The 20226-nt window shown below is 41.8% G+C and overlaps 1 protein-coding gene across 1 annotated transcript in view; it reads left to right on the top strand.

The window, feature by feature from the left end:
* LOC126188002 (kinesin-like protein KIF11-A) overlaps positions 1 to 20226 on the top strand; it is a 204959-nt gene that overhangs the window by 112088 nt on the left and 72645 nt on the right. The window contains exons 7-8 of the mRNA XM_049929415.1: positions 18705 to 18887; positions 18986 to 19194. Of these exons, the coding sequence (XP_049785372.1) occupies positions 18705 to 18887; positions 18986 to 19194 (392 nt within the window). The remainder of the gene's footprint in view (positions 1 to 18704; positions 18888 to 18985; positions 19195 to 20226) is intronic.

The following is a 20226-nucleotide window of genomic DNA, read 5'->3' on the forward strand; positions in this document are numbered from 1 at the left end:
TGATACCCCTATGTTTAAACCGAGATTTAAGGCAAAAATCGCATGGAATTTTTAAGTTATGCCATATAACATTAATTTTCACGATTATTCAAGTGTTGTTTAAATGGGTCCAGTTTATTTTGTTGGAGTACTGAATTTTACATTCTGAAAAATTATACAATCTCTATAGCAAATAAATTTCCATGTAAAGTTACAGTGAGTCCAAAAAGTATTCGCCTAGCTGCATGTCTTTTAGAAAACAGTCTGTGTAACGTGAAAAGAAATGTCTACAAAATCTAAAGAGTCAGTCATGTAAGAAGTATTTCGGTAAGTCAATTTTGTTGAAAAGCGAGGAAAGAAATACATCCAAATCGACAGCAAGGTTAATAAAATAGAAAATGTAATACAAGAGCTAGTTCATAAAGTATTCGTCCATCAGATATTGCCGAAATTCTGCGCGCGGTGAGTTTCAACGCTGACCCACGGCACACACTAGAGTCAACCGTGCGCGGACCCTCTTGTTTGCTGTTGTGGTTCTGAACGGCGCCGATACAGTGCAATTCAATTAGCGCCATGGGCTTTAAGGGTAGTGAGACGACGCTGATAGAAAGGAAACTTGTTCTGCGCCTACATAATGAGGACAAATAGTCTTACGAGATTGCTAAAGTAGTCGGTAGACCTAGATCGACGGTTCAGTCGATAATAGATCGATTTTGCGCAACAAAATGATTAAGAAACCAACCACGTACTGGACACCTTCACACTTTGACTGATGCAGACGTGAGATTTATCATGAGGAAAATGAAGGAGAAACCTAAAATCAAAAATGGTTCAAATGGCTCTGAGCACTATGGGACTCAACTGCTGAGGTCATTAGTCCCCTAGAACTTAGAACTAGTTAAACCTAACTAACCTAAGGACATCACAAACATCCATGCCCGAGGCAGGATTCGAACCTGCGACCGTAGCGGTCTTGCGGTTCCAGGCTGCAGCGCCTTTAACCGCACGGCCACTTCGGCCGGCCCAAACCTAAAATCAGCGCTCCTAAGTTGGCTGGGTAGTAAGAGTCTAGGGGGAAAGAAGGCATGTGGTAACACAATCAGAAATATCTTAAAAAGTGTATCACGGCTGGGTAGCGCGCAAGAAATTTTGTGTCAGTGAACAGAATCGAAAGAAAAGTCTTCATTTTGGGGTGGAACATACACTCCTGGAAATTGAAATAAGAACACCGTGAATTCATTGTCCCAGGAAGGGGAAACTTTATTGACACATTCCTGGGGTCAGATACAACACATGATCACACTGACAGAACCACAGGCACATAGACACAGGCAACAGAGCATGCACAATGTCGGCACTAGTACAGTGTATATCCACCTTTCGCAGCAATGCAGGCTGCTATTCTCCCATGGAGACGATCGTAGAGATGCTGGATGTAGTCCTGTGGAACGGCTTGCCATGCCATTTCCACCTGGCGCCTCAGTTGGACCAGCGTTCGTGCTGGACGTGCAGACCGCGTGAGACGACGCTTCATCCAGTCCCAAACATGCTCAATGGGGGACAGATCCGGAGATCTTGCTGGCCAGAGTAGTTGACTTACACCTTCTAGAGCACGTTGGGTGGCACGGGATACATGCGGATGTGCATTGCCGGTCTAGGAATGGTAGAACGATGGGTTCGATGACGGTTTGGATGTACCGTGCACTATTCAGTGTCCCCTCGACGATCACCAGTGGTGTGCGGCCAGTGTAGGAGATCGCTCCCCACACCATGATGCCGGGTGTTGGCCCTGTGTGCCTCGGTCGTATGCAGTCCTGATTGTGGCGCTCACCTGCACGGCGCCAAACACGCATACGACCATCATTGGCACCAAGGCAGAAGCGACTCTCATCGCTGAAGACGACACGTCTCCATTCGTCCCTCCATTCACGCCTGTCGCGACACCACTGGAGGCGGGCTGCACGATGTTGGGGCGTGAGACGGTCTAACAGTGTGCGGGACCGTAGCCCAGCTTCATGGAGACGGTTGCGAATGGTCCTCGCCGATACCCCAGGAGCAACAGTGTCCCTAATTTGCTGGGAAGTGGCGGTGCGGTCCCCTACGGCACTGCGTAGGATCCTACGGTCTTGGCGTGCATCCGTGCGTCGCTGCGGTCCGGTCCCAGGTCGACGGGCGCGTGCACCTTCCGCCGACCACTGGCGACAACATCGATGTACTGTGGAGACCTCACGCCCCACGTGTTGAGCAATTCGGCGGTACGTCCACCCGGCCTCCCGCATGCCCACTATACGCCCTCGCTCAAAGTCCGTCAACTGCACATACGGTTCACGTCCACGCTGTCGCGGCATGCTACCAGTGTTAAAGACTGCGATGGAGCTCCGTATGCCACGGCAAACTGGCTGACACTGACGGCGGCGGTGCACAAATGCTGCGCAGCTAGCGCCATTCGACGGCCAACACCGCGGTTCCTGGTGTGTCCGCTGTGCCGTGCGTGTGATCATTGCTTGTACAGCCCTCTCGCAGTGTCCGGAGCAAGTATGGTGGGTCTGACCCCACCGGTGTCAATGTGTTCTTTTTTCCATTTCCAGGAGTGTAGATTCAAAAAGGAAGACTTCTGGAACAGAGTAATATTTCTGATGAGAGTGAATTAACGTATTCGGGTCGGATGGCAGGCGAATGGTGTGGCATAAAATTAAGGTGGAGATGTCGCGCAATCTTGTGCCAACGGTTAAACACAGTGGTGGCTCCATGGTGGTGTGGGCTGTACGAGCGCTGCACGTATTGGAAAATTACATTTCATAGAAGGTACAATGGATCACCTTATGTATATCAACATTGAACACCTTTGCAAAGTACTGGAAAATAGCAAAGGAGGAACACACATTTCTAACAAGATACCTAAAAGAAGCACTTCAAGACGAATGGGACAAAATTCATACCTCTCTGACGGCAGACTTGGGGAAAGTCGATGCCCAGACGACTACAAGCAGTAATAGTTGCAAAGGGAAACCCCACTAAATATTAATTTTTGTAACTGAAATCACATTTTCAGATTGTAAATTACGAAAGTATGAGTGAACGAATACTTTTTGAAGTAGCACTTGAATAAATTCTCAATTTTGTTAAATTTGCTATCGCTATGGATGTATTTATTTCCTTGTCCATCAATAAAAATGACTTACCAAGGTTCATTGCATATGACTGGATGTTCACATTTTATGTTCCCTTCCTTTCACGTGACATATACTTAGTTTTAAAAAAAATTACAACTAGACGAATACTTTTTGGACTCACTGTAAATTCCATCTGATAGCTACAAAAAGAAACTGTCAAACTCACGAGGATTGCTGGGAACTACATTCCACTGATCACCACTCAGAACACATTCGATTTTAACACACTTTAAGTATTTCTTTGAAGAAACAGACAGATCCCCATCACAACTTTCCTGAAGTTCTTCCTCTGAATAATACCCATGTCCGATAGCAGAACTGTGATCACTGTCTAATGTAAAATCTTCGTCTTTCTCGTTTATTTCTTGATCTATATCACTGACACCTTCCTCCATAGACCAACAATTTCGTCAAACTCGCTAAAGTTAAAAACGGCACATTCGTGCCAACACATTTTGAGCTTTACGGTACCGACTGAAGAAAACAGGTACGTAGTTCACGAGGCGCGGTCTAGGAGACTCCAATACCTATCAGTAACACGTGTCAACAATAAACACAGAGCCGGGCGTTGTGTCCGATCGGTTCTAGGCGCTTGAGTCTGGAACCGCGCGACTGCTACGGTCGCAGGTTCGAATCCTGCCTCGGGCATGGATGTGTGTGATGTTCTTAAGTTAGTTAAGTTTAAGTAGTTCTAAGTTCTAGGGGGACTGACCACCTCAGATGTTAAGTCCCATAGTACTCACAGCCATTTGAACCAATAAACGCAGAAGGCGATAACGCAACCGACGACAAAATATCGTAAGCTGGGAGGGTAGGGGTAGTACAGAAGCATTCCACCACAACTGGCCCCTGGAGAGCGAGTTCAAAAATTTTCATGCGGTCTGAGAGACCACACCGCGTGAATTAGGGGTTAAGTGCAAAGCTGTTGCCTTTTCTATTATAGTGGGCCCAGATATCGGGGTCCCTTTCCTACTTTCTTGATGCAACCACATAAACAATATGTTGTCAAACTGTTAAAGTTTAGGCTGTTTCAATGTTTTGCGAGTCATAAGAGCGTTTTCATCATCCATCGTAATTGAACATGATAGTGTCTTTCCGCTTTCTTCTCTAATCTTTTACAGTTGTAACGTCAACATTGAGTTCCCTGGCTTAGCCTTTGTCCAGTCTTCGTAGGGCTGCTAATTTTTCATTCGATGAAAGAGTAATATGTTTAAGTTTTACTCCTGATATGTTGCAAAACACAACTGTAGAGTGCACACAATGTAGAACAAACACAATACTGTAAAGACCACAGAAGATCAATGTTGTAAAACCACCGTACAGTAAGCACTAAAAACTTCACAGTACAAAAAACACGTACAACGACAGAAACCATACGAGAGGTGACTGAGCACAAAAACGAACTAGCAGCAACAAAAATTACCTGTAAAAAATAAAAAAAACGGCCCATGAGTCGGGACAAGGTCACCTCGAGTACGGACGCATCAACCGCAACGGTGGACAAGAGTGGTTCTACCATATTTAAGTTAACATCAAAAATGAAAAAAGTTGAAATTGTTGCATTACAGAAAACTGCAGGATTGTAATTTATGAAAATAAATAAAACTTAAGGAACATAAATTAGATAAATTTTAAGGAACACAATTTAAGGAAACGTGGAATCATAAATGGGATAATATAATGCAGGAATAATTTCCACCTAGGAAAATTATTCAATCTGAACGCTATTTATAGTATAAATGTCCATTTTTGCTTGTACGCTACAACGCACGAAATTTTTTGTAAAATTTACAAAACAGTGTCTGTTCCTTCATAAGCATGAATGTGTGGAGGACATTATTATGTGAGATACAGTATATGAACACTGACGTTGTCATTATCAATATTACTAACTATTACATTCAACTTAAGTTACACATGAAAAGTTAAACATCTCAGAAGGTGTCGCTCTTCGTGAATGACCCATGCACAACTGCCAGTAACAATCCTGATATAGACACTGTTGGCTGTTCTTATCATGGCGTATCCTGAAGTAACCTGCAACAAAGTTGACACATCTGTCCTGAAGCAGACGAACTGCGAGATAGAGGTGTGACTTTTTCTCGCACGTTGGCTCACTTCACACGTATATTGCGATGACAGAAACCTAAAATTGCCGTTTCTTGATTTGGTACCACTTTCCTTGCCGGTGTGCGACATGCCTGTCGTCATTCTTAAGACAGATACTGGGTGAGAGCCCCACATGTCGGTGTTCACACAACAGCCGATTCTGATCCCCTTGCATAAATTTTAGCATATTTCACGGATACTTCGAAATGTTTCGGCGCCGGCACAAGAGATTTACATTCCGTTTAAAAATCAGTGTACTTGTTCGGTTCACGGAAAAGTTACGAGGGCAGTTACATCATTAGTCGTCTTTTCGGTTTCGTTGGATGAGTATCAGGGAGTTTGGATGAATATCAGGGAATATTCAGGCGCATGGTTGTCGCATCGTCTACCATTAAAATTGATGTAACCAAGTTACGTCAGTAAGTAGGTTGTTAAAAACACAATTTTAATGTGCTGAAACTAAACTTCCCATCAGCTATTAACAGAAATCCCACTTTGAGCCTGCATTGTCTGAGGTAGTGCGACCATCGCAATGGCAACGGTAATGACCAAATGTAAGACCGCAGAAGGCGGCGTCTTCAGTTATTCTCAAAACGTGAAACCAGTTTCCTTCGGATGCGGCTGTTGATGAGCGCCCAATACACTTTAATCTTGGAGAGAGTCCTGTGTTAATTCTTTTAACAGTAACAACTGATGGTGGAAATTAAAAGTGCTTATAGCAGTAGTTCATTGCTCTTATTTTAAATCTGGTTGACCAGGTGGAAACTTGAATCCCCCCTCCCCAATGGAAGTCTAGTGCCTTCAGAACGGTTGCTTCTCGCTCAGTATAAAGGCAGAGTTGTTCTCAGTTCAAAGAGATAGTTTGAACACTTGGGTGCTGGACTAAATTGGGCATCTTGAAGGTTATACGCCATTGTCTTACACCAGTCTTACAACTGATGCACCCAGTCCCAGTTATAGAGGGACTTAAGAGTTTAGCTGTGACTCTTAAATGTCACAACTTAGCATTATTTCCTGTATACATACTACTTCCGGAAAATACATGAGTTTTAATGACGGGGGAACCATGTGAGGATGGAACTGCAGGCATTAGGAGTTGTATGTAGTCGACATCCATTTAGCCATCTCAGATCTTAAAAAAAAAAAAACCTTGTGACAGGAATTAGATTGCATATACCAGCGTTCAACTGCCGTGTCGCGACACATTTGTATCTCGGAATAAATGTGAGGTGTGTGGTGAGATTTTTAATGTCGTCTAATCTTCCGCTGATACAATATTTAGGAGATAAAAAAAATTATTGCCAAATCGTTTCTTGGAATAGCCCAACTGGCAGCAAATTGGTTACCTTTATTTGTGATTACATGCATTTAAACATGTATCATAATAATAAATTTTTTGCTTTCAACTCTAAAACGAACGGTCGCTCATATATGAGCAAGTCAGTAACGCTTTGGTCCACCTCTGGCCCTTATGCAAGCAGTTATTGGGTTGGCTTGGTAGTGACCGATAGTTGCTGGAAGACCTCCTGAAGAATATCGTGCCCAATGCTGTCCAATTGGCGCGTTAGATTCCCAGAATCCCGAGGTTGGAGGTGCAGCCCATTAATGTTTCAAACGCTGTCAATTGGGGAGAGGTACAGCGACCTTTCTGGCCAATGTAGGGTTTGGGAAGCACGCAGACAAGTAATACAAACTCCCGCCTTGTGCGGGAGGACATTATCTTGTTGGAATGTGTGCCGAAGATGGCTTGTCACGAAGAGGCACAAAAAGGGGCGTGGAATATCGTCGATGTACCGCTGTCCTGTAAGGATGCTGCGAATGACAGCCAAAGCGTCCTGCTATGAAAAGAAATGACACCCCACGCCATCACTCATTGTTGTCGGGCAATATGACGGGGCGGTAGTCAGGTGGTATCCCACCGTTGTCCGTTGCATATCCAAACAAGTCCCCACCGATTATCGGCGCTAACGTCGAGGTGGTACTGAAGACAATACTATCCCAGTCAGTGGAATTACAAGCCGAGAGTATCTTAAACTTGGGAATTCTTGCATTCAGGCATTATCTTGATCGATAAACTATTATTTAACAGTACCCGTTTTGTCGAGAACTGGAAACCACCATCACTGTAACTGATTTGCCGTTATTGTGAGTTTCTTTCAAGATAACGGGGCCAAGTGGACGGATTGCATTGCTATATGTACTGATAGAACCGCTGCAATGACAGAATATGCATGAATAGCAAGCCGGCCTGTCTGCAATCCTTCTCAACGGATTTTATAGACGTTATTCGGGAATAAACTCTGATTCTCGCACATCTTATAGATCTATTCGTCAGCTTCATGATTAACTGCTTATCATTTCGTTCATGGTCATAGTTAATGTGATATTTGGATATTAGGGGAAACTACTGCGCGAAATTCTTTGAAACAAGTTTTTGGCATTGATATCACGCAGAGAGAGTATTTTGTCATATGATTGATATGCGAAACTTCCATATCTAACGCGATATTCAAGCAACTACAGTTTTTTTTTTTTTTTTTTCTCCAGTTGAAATAATGTAAGATTTAAGGACCATCAGTAGTTGGTGAAACGAGATTCGCTGTGGATTTTATAACAATATAAGTGAAGAAGTTAAAAGTTTATTTTACTACTGAGAGTGGACTTTCTCATAACTGTTGACCGCCGGCCGCGGTGGCCTAGCGGTTCTGGCGCTGCAGTCCGGAACCGCGGGACTGCTACGGTCGCAGGTTCGAATCCTGCCTCGGGCATGGGTGTGTGTGCTGTCCTTAGGTTAGTTAGGTTTAAGTAGTTCTAAGTTCTAGGGGACTTATGACCTAAGATGTTGAGTCCTATAGTGCTCAGAGCCATAACTGTTGACCTGTCTTCCCCTCAGTTGATAGTTTGACACTCTGTTTTAAGATTGTCACTATCTCAACTGCATTAGAATGGTAGTGAGATCGACATCTGTCACCTCTGCTGTGTTTAAACATGGCACAAGAGAAGTTGCGTATTACTCAAAACTTGTCGCAATCCTTCATGAATACATGTCTCTTCAACCACATTAATTTTCACGTAGGCCCATATATTTTCAGTCGGATTTAAATGAGGATGCTATGGAGGAAGCCTGATTAAACTATGCCTTTCAGCGTCAGCATCGACCTGGCAGCTTAGAGTTTTTGGCGTGTACAGAGGTTCCTTGAACTCCGCCGCACACAAGTTATCTTCACATTTACCTAACGGAAAATTTCTTTGTACCCACAGCAAAATATTCGCTTTCCTCCATACATTGTTGAAGCGTTATCCATCACATCGGAGTGGTGTGGCGTATTGTCCATTGCTATTGTTGAATTCAGAGGAATATTATGCAGCACATTACCTTCACACCCGGTGAACGTGTTATTTGACGACCACTTCTATTGCGAATCTAGAGTTCAGATGTGGTGCACTGTTTTTATTAATGCGACTCCAACACAAAACACTAGTTCAATACGTGATTACTGAAGAACACTTCAGCAAGAGAAAATATCACTTAACAACGAGAGCTAAAGTGCGTAGATCCATGTAATACGCGGCACGGTAAGGTAGTGTTCATCCACGGCGTGGCAACAGGGGCGCTTTACCAACCGAACAGCTGGCGGTGTGGTAGGGAAAGCCTGCTCGCCATTGATGTTACCTGGGCAACGGCGTCATGTGCCCTCGTGTGAGCCAAACGTCTGAAGTAGCAACTAATTTTAAACCTACTAGAACTTCCGCGCGGCATAAAACCGATCAGTAATAATTACTCTTCGCTTTTTACTTAGAGAGGATTTAATGGCGAACACTGCAGGCGAAAATAGTTTGTTTGGCGTCATTCAAACGGTTGTTATGTAATAAACTCATCCTGTAAAATCCTAAGCGTTTGAGAAACTGTGAAGAAATTGGTGCAGATCCTAGTATTATTCCACAGCCAACCTTAGAATAATTCTAGAACATCACGAACTACTTCCATGTTTTAGAATTATGAAGTTCCCTTACTGTGAATGTCTTAAAAATCCCATTTGGTGCGCCAGCTCAGCGCACCTCAGATAGTTTCAACTAACTTTCAATTCAGTTATGCAGGACTGCATAAAACGATCATACAAGTGATAAAATCAGCGCGTTTTCGTAAAAACCCATCCTTTGGACTTCGGCTACAGGAGAGAACGATCTACGAATAACAGATTTTTCAGCTACGGTTACCGCATCAGGTGAGTGAATGGACAAGGGGAAAAAAAATCCCCGTTAGTACGAGTAGAATTCGCGCAGCGAGAGTTATCTGTATATACAGGGTGATTCACGAAGATATGCTGATACTTTAATGTTATTCTACAAACAAAACTAAAGAGAAAAGTTCATATAAACGTAGGTCCGCAAACGTCTAATAATAGATTTTGCCTGAAATTTAACAACTTCGCTAATATGAAGCCATTGCAAAATTGTACGAGGTTAAAGTAAAGCACGATTTCCATTTATTTTCTTTTTATTGGTCTGGTGAATCTAATAAAATGTGTCCCAGGCGTGTATCTCCAGTAGCTTTCCAGAACATCCAGAGCAAATTTGTTTACTTTTCATTAAGAATGTAGAAACGTTTATGTCGTTGGTGGCCACCATCAGCGAGCTGTTTCAGTCAGCCGCGCGGGATTAGCCGAGCAGTCTTGGGCGCTGCAGTCATGGACTGTGCGGATGGTCCCGGCGGAGGTTAGAGTCCTCCCCCGGGCAAGTGTGTGTGTGTGTGTGTGTGTGTGTGTGTGTGTGTGTGTGTGTGTGTGTGTGTCCTTAGGATAATTTAGTTAAGTAGTGTGTAAGCGTAGGGGCTGATGACCTTAGCAGTTAAGTCCCACAAGATTTCACACGTATTTGAATTTTTTTTTTTTTTTTTTTTTTTTTTTTTTCAGTCGTTTGCTGACCTTGAAACGAGTTAGTTTTCTGTATTATTCAGTGAAAGAACAAAAGTGTATTTTCCGGTTTCACAGGAATTCACGTTTGCTATGGTATTAATAAAAGCAGATTAGCTTACAATCATACATTTTCAATTAACGTTGTTACCATCATTTTTCCAAAATTAAATTCTCTACAACTTCTGTTGAAAACTTTGTGCTATTGTCTGGAATTTAAAAAAAATGGGCTAATTAGTTAATAAATTAAAAATTTTACGAAATTACTTCTTTGCTTCTCTGTATGTTCTTGAAAACCACTGCAGGTACCCGTCTGGGACATGTTTTATTAGATTCACCAGAGCAATAACAACAAAATAATGGAAATCGTGCTTTACTTTAACCTTGTATAGTTTTGCGATGGCTTCATATTAGCGAAGTTGTTAAATTTCAGGCAAATTCTTTTATTAGCCGTAACTCCGTACCTCAACACTTGCTTATCATATGTTTGTATGAACTCTTTTCTTTAATTTTACTTGTAGAATAACGTATAGTTCATCCTTCGGCGGAATCGAGGATTTAGACAGACTTCTTGTCTGATATCGATACTGGTAAAATACAAAACCGTGACACTATAGTACGTTTAAAATTAGTTTTACTTCTGACGTTTGGCTGACCGAAGAGAGATGTGACGCCGTTGCCCAGGTAGCACCAATGGCGAGCCGACTTTCCCTACCACGCCGTCAGTGGATCGGCTGGCAACGCGCCCCTATTGCCAGACCATGAATAAACAGAACGCATTAGATGTACCAACGTTCGTCAACTCGCATTGCAACGTATTTTCTGGCATTGAAGTCTTCTGTAGTCGTCAGGTACTATGCGCAAGTGGTTTGTGTTGGTGTTGCATTAGTTGCTATGCAGTACACCAGAATACGACGTTTTCAATAAAAGTGTCGTCCGAGAACACCTTCATGGGCTGGAAAGATAACGTTCTGCCGCAAAACATTTATTGGAATTCAGCGGTAGTAATGAACAAAACGCATAACCGCTCGGTCGCTCTGTTGCGATGAATAAAGCTCCAACAATGCAATGAGGGAAAGCAGATATTTTGCTGGTACAAAGAAATGATCCGTGAGTTAAAATTTAACCTAGCATGTATGAGGCGAAGGAAATGGAACTTGGAGTGCTGTACAAGCTTGAACTTCACGCTACGTTATCTACGAACTGGCTAACGGTAAAGGAAATTGTTTAATCAGGCTTCCTCCGTATCATGCTCATTTGAACCCGATGAGTATATGGGCCTAGCTGAAAACTAATGGGGCAAAAAACAAGCAGCAGCTTACACTGAGTGAGGTTGAAATGCTGACCAAAGAAGCCATTGAAAATGTTGCGCAACAGGACTGGTCTTTGTCAGCCATACGAAGAAGGCAGTTCAAGAAACATCTGTTCATGAAGGACTGTGACGAGTTTTGACAAGTACACAACTTTCCTTGTTGCCATGTTAAAATCTGCTTCTTTTGTCAAAACACAGCAGAGTTCAGAAATATTCATCTCACTAACATTCTAATGCAGTTGAAATTGCGAAAGAATCCTGAAATAGTGTCTTATTGAACTAACAACTGAGTGATAGGTCAATAGTTTATGAAACAGGCCATTCATAGTATGTATATAAACTTGTAGTTTCTTCACTTAAATTGTTACAGCAGTTCTCGTTTGACCAGCTATCGATGACTCAATATTTACATTATTCCACTGAAAAAACTCTATAGTCGTTTGAATATCACGATAGATATGGAAGTTTCGCATATTAATCGTATGGCAAAATACCCCCTTCTTTGCGCGCTATAATCTGCCAAATCTTATTTGGATATATCAAACCATTTATGAGATACGAGGAATTAAATATTATATTCCATTTTTTTCACTGACGCACGAGTTCGTCATTGAGCGCTTTAAATATATTAAATTTTCCCGAAATTGGAAACCGTTGGCGATATCCTTAAAAGTTTGAAGAATAATTAAATATATCATCTACATTTAATATGCAGCTGCAGCTCTCCATGCTACTCTATCCTGTGCAATCTTCATCTACCAGTACTTACTGCAACCTACATCCTCCTCAATCTGCTTAGTGCAGGGCTTAACAACTGGCGGAGTACTCGCGTCTACTCAGGCACGTTCTCGCGAGCAGGTGCAAGGTCGCGGAGTGGGGAGGGAGGGGAAATGCGCGCGCACGTTTGAATGTGATCTCGCGTTCTTAGCAGATTTAACTAGCCATCTGAATGCTTTGAACATTTTACTACAAGCTAAAGATCTGCTAATTACTCATTTCATAGATCGAATACTAGCTTTTAAAATGAAATTGACACTTTGGGTGTGTCAGCTGGAAACAGGAAACCTAGCTCATTTTCCTAAATTATCATCCATGCAAGATGTTCACATAGTTTAGTTGATCAGCGCTTTCGAGATCTGACAGCACTAGTCAGTGATTTTGATCTGTTCTCTCCATATCCATCGAATATTTAAGAGATTCGTCCTGAGCTGCAGCAAGAAATTATTGACCTGCAGTGTGACAGAGAATACAGAGACAAATTTCAGAACAAGAAAAACATTTTGGAATTCTACAGACACTTTCCTCAGGATAGATTTCCTCGTTTGCACAAACTGGCGGCTACAATAATATCAATGTTCAGTTCCACGTATGTTTTTGAACAACTGTTCTCTGCAATGAAATGTAACAAGACGCGCCTGAGAAACGCATTGCCTGATCGAAATTTAAACTGCACGCTGCACCTAAAATGTACAAGAACAATTACTCCGAACATAGACGCAATTGTAAAGGGCAAAAACTACAAGATAACCGAGAATCCCACACTTCAGTGACACCTTTTATTGTGTAACAGTTCACAAATTAATGCGAATGTAGAGGCATACACTAAGCTAATAAAATTATGTGGCATGTGTACATTCTCCTTTATTTGTTTCATTTGTCGCAGTAATAATCCGTGAGTGATATCCCTGCAGGTGGCCGCGGATTTACATTGAATGGCGGCAGCTGTTGTGTGCCCCAGGTGACTTTCTCCACTCTCCGCTCTGGTCCGGTAGTGGGGGTAGCGTGCTCGTGCCTTGCTGCTCACAGCTTGCTCCGCGAGCACATATGTTGGGAAGCCCTGGCTTAGTGTATTCATCTCTTGGTCTCCGTCTACAATTGTTACCCTCCAATGCTAAATTTTTGATCCCTTGATGCCTCAGAACATGTCCTACCAACCGGTCCCTTCTTCAAGTTGTTCCACAAACTCCTCTTCTCCCCAGTCCTATTCAATACTTCCTCATTAGTTATGTGATCTACCCATCTATTCTTCAGCATTCTTCTGTAGCACCACATTTCGAAAGCTTCTATTCTCTGCTTGTCCAAACTATTTATTGTCCATGTTTCACTTCCATACATGGCTACACTCCATACAAATACTTTCAGAAATGACTTCCTGACACTTAAATCTATACTCGATGTTAACAAATTTCTCTTTTTCAAAAACGCTTTCCTTGCCATTATCAATCTACATTTTATATCTTCTCCACTTTGCCCATCATCAGTTATTTTGCTCCCCAAATAGCAAAACTCATTTACTACTTTAAGTGTGTCATTTCCTCATCTAATCCCCTCAGCATCACCCGAGTTAAGTCGACTACACTTCCATTATCCTCGTTTTGCTTTTGTTGATGTTCATCTTATACCCTCCTTTCAAGACACTGTCCATTCCGTTCAACTGCTCTTCCAAGTCCTTTGCTGTCTCTGACAGAATTACAATATCATCGGCGAACCTCAAAGTTTTTATTTCTGATTTTAATACCTACTCCGAATTTTTCTTGTGTTTCCTTTACTGCTTGCTCAATAGACAGATTGAATAACGTCGGGGAGAGGCTACAACCCTGTGTCACTCCCTTCCCAACCACTGCTTCCCTTCCATGTCCCTCGACTCTTATAACTGTCATCTGGTTTCTGTACAAATTGTAAATAGCCTTTCGCTCCCTGCATTTTACCACTGCCACCTTTAGAATTTGAACGCACCAAACACAGATTCATAGCGGTACTAATTTTTGCACTGCAAACTAAGAATGTCTTGCAGTAGTTTACCTACAATCGAAATATCACAATAACTATGACCATTAACGAAATGATAGCCTGTTCATCATGAAGCTGACGAATTAAACTAAGAGATGCGCGAAAATTAGTTTATTACGGTATAGTTTCCTTAAAAACGTTCGAGAAAGAATGGCCGTATATTGTGAGTGCTTTGACTTATACAAGCTTAAATAGTACGTGACATAAATTTCAGCTCGATACGCCTATCTGTACATAACAGAAAGGGGTTTTAACAGGCGGACGACAAAGTGATGCTGCTATATGGGTTTCACCGATTGGGGTACAGAACCCTAGAAATCAGATGAAGGAACGTATAAAAGGATGCGTACCTGAATTGCAAGAAGGGATATCCACACACTTTCCATCTGATATCAACTGCTGGCTGGGAGTGGATGACTGCACCTGACGGGGAAAGCTTATCCAAAGCAGACTGATAGCTCCGAAAAAGAGTAACATATCGTAATATCATCCTGAAATCGAAATTTAAAGAAAATTGTCCAGATGTTTCTGGGATCTGTCAAAAGTGAATATCCGGATATCGTGAATAAATCAACATCTCGTTTCTTTCTAATCGTCCTACTATTGCGAGTCTGTATTCTCTACGTTGAAGAGTATAAAGTGAGTGTGTCAAGGTTCTTCCACACAGAGAACGACATTGCAAAAAATCGCCAGGGGAAGTATATCGCTACTTTTATGTCTTTATATTCTGTGTTCCCGCTTAAGAGTAATCAATTTCATACATTCCTATTCGAGAGTCTTACGGAATAAATTTAACATTTATATCTCATAGTTCTCCCATCTATATATAGCACGTACGGGTGCCGCGATTTAGTGTGTTCCAAAGGCGAGATGGTTGAGAAACGCGGGCCTATACCATTGGTTGAATTTCTGAGAGAGAGAGAGAGAGAGAGAGAGAGAGAGAGACAACATGACGGCACTGTCCAATAAGGCAAATGTAATTGGTAACCTGTAGTGAAAGTTGTTTCCACCTGTGGGTCCTTCATGAAACTCTCTCGGCTGATGGCCTGTGACTAAAAAGCCTGACTCTTCGTTTAGACCATGTAAATATAATATGGAACGAATCGTAGAGTTTTTATTTGAAAATAGCGATAAAGTTATAAAGCTACCGTTCAAATCTGCAACCCTAAATTTTAGCGACAAGAGTTTCTCTAATATTCTCTGCCGATAAAGTTATAGACGAATGGCTATTGAAATTGTGGATTTTTCACCGTTAAACCTAGGTAAATTATTGTGATGGGGCAAATTTTTCACCTTGAATGTGCACTTAAACCTCTCCAACCTACAGTAATTTGTAACAAATAATATCAAAGTAGAGTCAGGTATTGGGCTTACACGGCGTCCTGGAGATGAGACAAAAATGCATTCTTCAGTCTCTGGAAACAGGGATTATTATGGTGTAGTTCAGACTAAAGGTTTCTTTTTTAGATAATTGTGCGAGATAAATCCTCAGATGATGCCACGGCAGGACTTCGATTAAGATACAATGTCGTATGCCCACAAGTTCCGCGAACGAAGCTGTTGTATACAGGAAAGATTTCGTAATGTTTGCAACATCTGCACATGAGGAACACATGAAGGTAAGATTGTCCGCGCACCACACATAAACCAATATATGTTGTGCATAAGTCGCCATGTATCTAGCACGATCAATTTGAAGTGGAACAGCCGTGTAGCTAAGTCAGCGCGCGATTGAATTTTATTAGTCACCCTAGAACTCATAGCAACATGAATTAACGGAAGGAGAGTTCTAAGTTTTCTTATCGATCCGACAAAATCACTGGAATATGTAAGTTCGCAGTGGAAGTCCAAGGAATGATTTACTCCCGAAATTCCAAGGTGGGTCAAGAAAGATTTAATTTCTCGCATTCAGAGCGACACTGGCATTCATTTTTATCGCACAGTCACGAATGTGCGAGGAAGGAGAGAAGAGGACATAGTAATGTTACTCTGTAACTTCCTTCACACACTGTGCGATGACTTGTAATAGTACAGTTTAGATGAGATAAAAACCGTTTAGATCATTTTGCTCAAGAGGCGGCCCTTTTCCAGAGTAAAATCTCTCATTTTATTGACGAAGGGTACTTTAGTGTATAGTTATATGAAAGATAGAACTTTCTATACTGCACCACAAGTAACACACGTGAACCGGGCGATTGTCCGCTGAACAGTTTCCACAAAACTATATGGTGCACTGTAGCCGAAAGAGGCTTAAACAGCTGTAGGTACTTACTCCGTGTGCGATGGTCAGTGACAGTTTATTGGTACGGAAGTTACATTGTTACGTCACAAAACTTTATATGGTGTCGGCTGTAGTGATCTTAGTTTCGGTAAAATGAATTCAGTCCACATTGTTGTCGCTCACTTTTGATTCTGAGGAACGTTTGGTGGTTATTCGACCTGTTGGCGTGGCTTTACCGATTCGCACACAATGTCTTCTGATACTTGTCTGGTGTGAATGACTTGAAACTTGTATGCTTTTCCTTGTGAAACCACTGAACAATTAAAACCAATAAAATGGGAAGTTCCCCCAATTAGCCCGTAATGATTTTGTATTTGTACACATACTTCCCGATGAAGTGTCAGTAGCTGCATATTTGGATGCTATACTAACCCATGAAAGTAATCATTAGATATTGTTTTAAGTTGTCGGATTCCTTTTATTTCTTGTCGTATACAGACAAACATTTTACATAAAACCATAAGTCACAGCGCTATCTGGTAAAGATCTGTTCTATCCAATAACAAGCGGAGAGAATGATAATCGCGCATAAAACAAAACTGATTTAAGTAACTTTATTTCTGGTGCTGAAGAAGAAATGGTACATGCGAACAATTCAGAAACACAGCGTAGGTGAAACGCATAATAAAACGGTTTCTGCTTTATAACATTGCTTTTTATCTTTAATCAGGCTTTAGACGTTCTACTGATTCTGAAAAGTCTCCTTTAACGATACTTTCGTTGCTTCACCTGAAGTGATTCATGTCATTTGCCCCAAAAATGTGATCACTGTCTTGTAAGATGAGTCACTTCCAAGCGGGCTATGTGTATTGTGTTGTGTGAAAGTCATTCAACAAGGCTTCGTGGGTATTTGAAGTGGAATGGTGAAATGTTCGCGTCTCCGGATTTGTATTTGGGAACAGCGGAATTGAATTTGTGTTTCCTGTAAACACTTACGATGAATACGAGGATGGTTCTGTTGAATAGGCAGCTTCCAATTTTCTCCCCTAACTTCATCCATTAGTACAAGAGCCCAGTTTCTTACGACCATGCAACGGGGCCCACCTCCACCCCTCTATCTCTCCTGTAACTTAAAGCTTCTGAATATAAGTAGTTATCAAGAACAAAGCATATTAGCGAAGACATTAGAAAATTCATTTTTTAATTAGGGCGACGATTAAAGATGAAGCGACGGCGCATGGCAGGCTCCGCGAAATTCGCTGCCGCTGCTCGGTAGCGACCGCGGGAGGGGCAGGAGGGGCGGGCGTAGTTGTGTGGGACTGCCACTCGGTAAGCGCATAACGGCGTTGGCTGCCGGTTCGCAGCGAACCAGCTGAGCTATGGGGCCGCGCCTAGATGGGCTCTGGGGCTGTGGCGATTTGGGCCCTCACCACGCTGGTGCTGCTCGCCTCCGCCGTGCTCACAGTCGTCATCAACTACGTTGCACACAAGGTGAAACCGCTGCGCTAGGGGCGGTGCGACGATGGCGTCGCTGCGATCATACCGGCGCGGCGCTGGGCTGCGGTGTAGCGCGCGATATACCTCGTTCTTTAACTCCAGTGCATTGTGAAAGTGATGAACAGTGAGGCTGCATGAGTTTCTGCAGGAATGGTTTTTGAAAATGTAAATACGGTCAGCTCGGAATGTTAATAAAGAGCTAGATCCGCTTCCCACTACCCTTATAGGACTGCATGGCCTGAAATCCCTAGCATCCAAATCAGAGAGGGAATTTATCTCGTGGCGTGTGATTGTGCCCTTTTTTTCTATTTATACGCCACCTGTGGCTGTTGGCAGGATACAGGTCCTCTTAATGTTGCTAGTAGAAAAATCTGAGTGTAGAACTACACATTTTCAGTTTCTTTTTATGTGTGTTTTGCAAGTAATTTTTACTAGGTGGAGGATTATTTGTGAAACTGAGTTGTTATAGAAACAATATTTACTTTGATGGATTTCAATTTTTGTCCTCAAGATTTTATGCTTGTATAATTGTGAGAGTCCAAGAGCAGTATTTACAAATGTGAATTGAATTGTTTGAAATTGGCTTGATAAACAATACAATGTATCTGACATTGTTGCAGCTATAGCATTTTTCCTGAACATGTACATGAAAATTCTTTATCAAGAGTGCTCTTAGGCTATTCGCTCATACACCACATAATTCGTTACAGGAATACACTGAGGAAATTGATCGCCTGAGACGTGACCTGTTGGCAGCTCGTGAACGAAATGGTGTATATATTGCATTGGAAAATTACAATGAGATGACACGACAGCTGGAATTGAATCGTCAAGAAATAAATGAAAAGCTGCAACTTGTTAAAGTTCTGGAGAAGGAGAAGGCTGATAAAGAGGCAAGTTGGTGTTAGGTATAGCTAAAAAATTGCTTATTGTAATATTTTTTTCCCAAACAAATTTTGTTATCTATGAGTTAAGTTGTAAATGATTACAGGCTTTGTGCAACCAACTTCGCATGTCTTTGGAAGAAACAGAAGGTGAACTAGTGGATTCCAAGAATACTTTGAAGTTAGCTGCAGAAACCGTTAAAGAGCAACTTGACAAAGAGAAGCAGCTAATGGAACAAGCACAGAGTATACTTGCCGTTGCAAATACTTCTACTGTTGATACACACAAGCTCCATGATAAACTTGACAGGAAAAGGTAAATTTTCTTTCCCCCAAATAAATAGTAAAGTGTGCATGTGTTGACTCAGAAATCAATGATGAGTCCAGAATTTTTTTATTTATTTTTATTTTTATCCCCCCCCTTCCCCCCTCCTGATGTTACCATATTCTAGCTGTGAGATTTTCCCCTCTCTCCAACCACAAAGGACTGGTCAAATTGAATGGTAACGTTAACTATTATTGGGACACTGAGGTCTCTTGAAGTAGCCTCTTAATAAATAACTGTAGAGGAATATAAACGTAGACTTCCGCAGCTATTCTCACATTCAATAAAAATTTTCTGGGTTTGTGACTGCATTGTGAATATATGAAACTACTGACGTTTCAGTCCCTGTTGCAAGTTACTTTCTTTTTTGAGCAAAAAACACCCTGAAGAATGTCACTTGCAATAGGGATTGAAGCATTGGTAGTTTTATATATTAAAAATGCGGTCGTAAACCCAGAAAAATTTCTGTGAAACTGTAGATGAAGATTTTGATTAATTTTCGAAGGTCACTTCATTCCTTCTGGCAAGTGTGAATTTTGGTCACCAGCATTTGAAACCTTGTAGGATAACAGACCAGTAAGTTTCTTGTGAACCCCATTCTGGTACATGAGACACAATTTGTGTGTATTTCCTTAATTTTGCTGCTCAAGAGTGCACAAGCCCTTTATTGATAAAGCTTCCTTCATGCCAAATAATTGCATTACTGCTCCTGCAACAGTTGAAATTACATTGGAAACAAAGCTACGCGATAGAAGCAGATAACTGAACCTATTTCATGACTATAACACAAGTGTAATTTCAACAGTCTGTGTTGATCTGATGGGTAAACCTTTCAGTGACTGGAGTTCTTTGTTATAGTTACCAAAAAAGCAGAAATGCCCTTTTTGTGTGTATATGTGAAGGGGGGGGGGGCGGTTACCCTCTAGCTCATCAAAGAATAACTCCGAAAGCCGGCAGATTTTGTTTGTTCCTGTATGTTTGTTGACAATTCAATGTTTCTGCTTTTCAGTGGGTCTCCTTTTA

This window comes from Schistocerca cancellata, chromosome 1 (assembly GCF_023864275.1).
Source record: "Schistocerca cancellata isolate TAMUIC-IGC-003103 chromosome 1, iqSchCanc2.1, whole genome shotgun sequence".
NCBI classification, from domain to species: Eukaryota; Metazoa; Arthropoda; class Insecta; order Orthoptera; family Acrididae; genus Schistocerca; species Schistocerca cancellata.